The sequence below is a fragment of the Zonotrichia leucophrys genome, chromosome 4 (genome assembly GCF_028769735.1).
Source record: "Zonotrichia leucophrys gambelii isolate GWCS_2022_RI chromosome 4, RI_Zleu_2.0, whole genome shotgun sequence".
Taxonomy (NCBI): domain Eukaryota; kingdom Metazoa; phylum Chordata; class Aves; order Passeriformes; family Passerellidae; genus Zonotrichia; species Zonotrichia leucophrys.
The window spans coordinates 13,630,254-13,634,093 of NC_088173.1; the positions used below are offsets into that span (position 1 = coordinate 13,630,254).

The window sequence follows — 3,840 nt, forward strand, 5'->3', positions numbered from 1 at the left end:
TTCTAGCAGTTACATAGCATGTTTCTGGATTTAGTTTCACACCAGGTAGTGGAACTAAACTAATTTGCATATTAATGACTGTATATAAATTGCTAACAGTGTGCAGTGGGAAAAACCCAAAAAACAAAACAGAAAAACCCATGCATACCAAGAAAGAACCTGGATATCTTGGGGATTTTCAAATGTGAAGAAAAATGTGCATCTTAATTCTTTCAGTTCAGCTGAACTGAACTGCTCTTGCTGTGTTTAGGTAGGTATCAGAGAAAGCTGTTGACTTTACAGCAGGATCAGAAATGCTCCCCAATGAAATGTGTAGGGACTGAAGTGTTGACTTAGGAATTTTTGTCAAGCTTTTCTCTTTTTTTTCCAGGCCTTCTTAGTAGGTGTTGTGGTACCTGATCCTGATACTCTGAACAGCTGGGCCAAGAAAAGGGGATGTGAAGGCTCCTATAAAGAGCTATGCAGAAACAAGGTAAGGGGCATGTCTAGCTGAACTGTTAAATGTTCTGCATCAGCTTTTTCAAGTTGCTGCTTATGGAAGCATGAAGCTATATAACATATTTCTGTATCCACAGGATGTAAAAAAATTTATTCTGGAGGACATGGTGAGAATTGGGAAAGAATCTGGTTTGAAGTCATTTGAACAGGTATGATGCTTATGAGAACCAAATGCCTAATTTTTTAAACTTGTCAACACCAATATGATCTGATTCTCCAAACACTGCTTTTAATTTGTCTGGAAAACTTTTCAAGTGATGAGCTTTGGTAAGATGTCTGGGCAAGTTTGTAATAGTCTTATCTATTTCAAGGAATACAGCTTGGCTAGTAACTTTTTATTTTCCAGGTGAAAGACATTGTCCTGCACACTGAAATGTTTTCTATTGAAAATGGCCTGTTGACACCAACACTGAAGGCGAAGAGACCAGAACTGCGAAAATACTTCCAGTCACAGATAGATGAACTCTATGCTAATGCCAAAATGTAACTGCAAGTGGAATGAGAAAAATGGCACATGTCTGTCTACTGTTGGCCTTTGTATCTGTATTTTGACTACAGCAAAAATAGGGAAGGAAACTGTGCAATCATTAACTTGTACAAAAATGGGTACTTGCCATAGGAACATTGAAGAAATGGAACACTGCCTTACTGTCAAGTTGTGTTGCATACTGTTTTTATGGTGACCTACAATTTCCAAAAAGAGCCTTAACTGTAAATGGTAACTATATGTAAGTTATTTAATATTTCCTTGGTCAAAAATGGGACTCACCTTCACCAAGGAGCTAAGGTTTTATTGCCAGCATGTTTGCTGTCTGCAGTGTGTTTTGCAGTTGTCAATTCCACAAAGGATTTGGCAGCTTTGAAAATGCCTCTAAGTATCCTGCATTCTCAGAAAAATTACTTAAGCTGTTCAAAACCACCCCACCCACCCCACCACCAAAAAGCCCAAACCCTTACAGTTTGCATGGCTGGTATCACATCTTTTGTTAGTCCCAATGTTAACTGGGGCAAGGCATCTGAGCTGTATCTCCCCTCTACATCTGCAGCCAGTTATGGAGTTATGGGATATACCTCTGTAAGGTAGAAGTCAGCACTCCACACAAAGAAGATTGATGAATAGAAGTTCCTCAGAGTCTGGATATGGTGGTTCTGCACTGTGTGGATGCAGTTCTTTCAGCAAGTGTAGCCTCTGCTGCATTAGCATGGTTCTGGAGTGGTGCCAGCCCTGCAAATGAGCAGATCCCAACTCTGGCAAGAACACTAGAGACCTAAAAACCGAATCAGAAGGCTGGGCTATGCTAACAGTCAGGGTAAACATTGCACCTGTACCAGACACTTGTTGCCCTGTAATGAACTTGTATTTAAAATGTGTTTTTATAAAAAATGTGCCAGGCCCTCTCGAAGTGGAAGACTTCTGACATAACCTGTTTCCTGTGCTTTATGTATGAGCCACTGAGTACCCTTCACTGAATAGCAAAATAGGTCAGGTAGAATGTTTTTGCCTGATGCTTTGCAGCAATTGGAATGATTTATACATGCCAACAGAACTGTGTGTTGGCCCAGGATAGGTATTTGTTCAGGGATAAAAACCTAATTCCCAGATAAATTGCAAAATAAAAACTAGTTATTACCTTTTGTTTGAAAAATCAGCAGAAATAAGCCTTATTCCAGCATAAGTCTTTTGCTATCCTTAACAGAGTTGGTTTTGCATTAACATTCATTGCTGTTTTTTGAAAACATGGATATATGTAAAATACAAGCACAACAAGGTTTGCACTAAGATTTGTGTGTGATTGTAATGCACTACTCTGTAGCATAATTTCGTATGTGTATACAATTCAGGTACACAAATCCAAGTCAACTGTTAGAGCAGTAGTTTTACATTGAAATTCAAATGTTTGCTTAGTGTTGGCTATTTCTATGTTTTATAAAACCAAAACAATTTTCAAAACCAATGAAGGAAACCAAAATAAATATTTCTGCATTTCAATGCTGTGATGCGTTTATTTATCAAGGAAAAATGCTGCTGACTAACAAGCCCAGGTGTAATATTCTAACTGACAAGGTGTGAAACTCCACTGCTACAGACATACTGAATACATTATAAAGGCTGGTTGTTTACACTTTTGCTTTTGGAAAGTAACTTTTTATGTTTAAGGTGTTGGCCAATATTTGTAGGAAAAGAATACTCTTGTATGTAACTTGCTCTTTCAGTACTTTATGAAACAAGCAAATCTTTTATTTTTGTCTTTTTCTTGGCAGTTGTGTTCTTACCATCACCTCAGATGACTTAAGTGAAAGGTGGAGTTTTCTGAAACACTGCCTGGGTGGTAGTGGGTTTCCTTAATCCTGCCCTCACACTGCATTTGGCTTAAATCCAGGGTGTATGGTTTGAGAGATTTTAGGGCTGGAGTTACCAGAGCAGGGTAGAGGAAGCACCACCACCCATACATTATTTAAAGCTCCATGAGAATATAGATGTCAGTGCAAGATGCTAAGCAAATTTCTGCTCCTACTCATTGTAGAGTTTCTCCTCTCAAGTAATTTTCTATTTTCTTTTATACATTTCTTCCATACTGAAGGAAACCTAAACCAGATTTGTCACTTACTGAATAACATACTCAAATCTGTGTGTATGCTGCTTGCAAAGGCAGGGACGTGTCACCACACATCACCTACTGGAGATAGCTGAGAAATGGATGAGAATTGGATTCAAGGTTTATGTTCTTAACAACATTCTATTGAAACCTTTCTGGAAAAGCATCTATCACTACAGAAACAAATTTGTACTGTATTATTTATGGCTCATGGGGCTAGGTGCTATAGCCAGCAAAACAGAAGTCTACAGAGAGCTTACCACCTCTTCAGCCTAAAGTGTGTGTTTGGCTGTTTTAGTTTGCCTGGCTAAAGCCAAAGGGGTGTGTGAGGGTGTCATCACCGCCATGGATACAGAGGTGTGGCAGTCCCTCCAGCTGACGGGACGTGACAAATTGCTAAATCTCCTCTTAACACTTTAATTGCCAGAGATGGAATTTTATATTTTCAAGCTAAAGCCTACTTTTTTTTGGCGCTGCTTAAATAAATTTCTGAACTGTTTGTGACCGTATCTTTATCTTTGCAGAAGCGATCTCTTTGACTCGCTTTACCAGATGCACAGCGTCAGTTTAGGGAAAGGGAGGGGAGAAAAAACCGGGACGTTTTTGTGGTTTATTTTTTGTATTTAACCAGAGTCATTGACAGAAAATTACGGAGGAGAGTGGGGTTAGGTGAATTCTCCCGGCGGAGCGGGGCTGCGGTGGCGCCGTCCCGTGTCCCGCTTCCCTTTCCGGCGGGCCGCTCCTC

The 3,840-nt window shown here is 39.7% G+C and overlaps 1 protein-coding gene across 1 annotated transcript in view; it reads left to right on the forward strand.

Moving 5' to 3' along the window:
* ACSL1 (acyl-CoA synthetase long chain family member 1) overlaps positions 1–2,488 on the forward strand; it is a 37,867-nt gene extending 35,379 nt beyond the window's left edge. The window contains exons 19-21 of the mRNA XM_064710539.1: positions 371–472; positions 576–647; positions 845–2,488. Coding sequence (XP_064566609.1) covers positions 371–472; positions 576–647; positions 845–985 — 315 coding nt within the window. The 3' untranslated portion in view covers positions 986–2,488. The remainder of the gene's footprint in view (positions 1–370; positions 473–575; positions 648–844) is intronic.
* Positions 2,489–3,840: the final 1,352 nt, after the last annotated feature.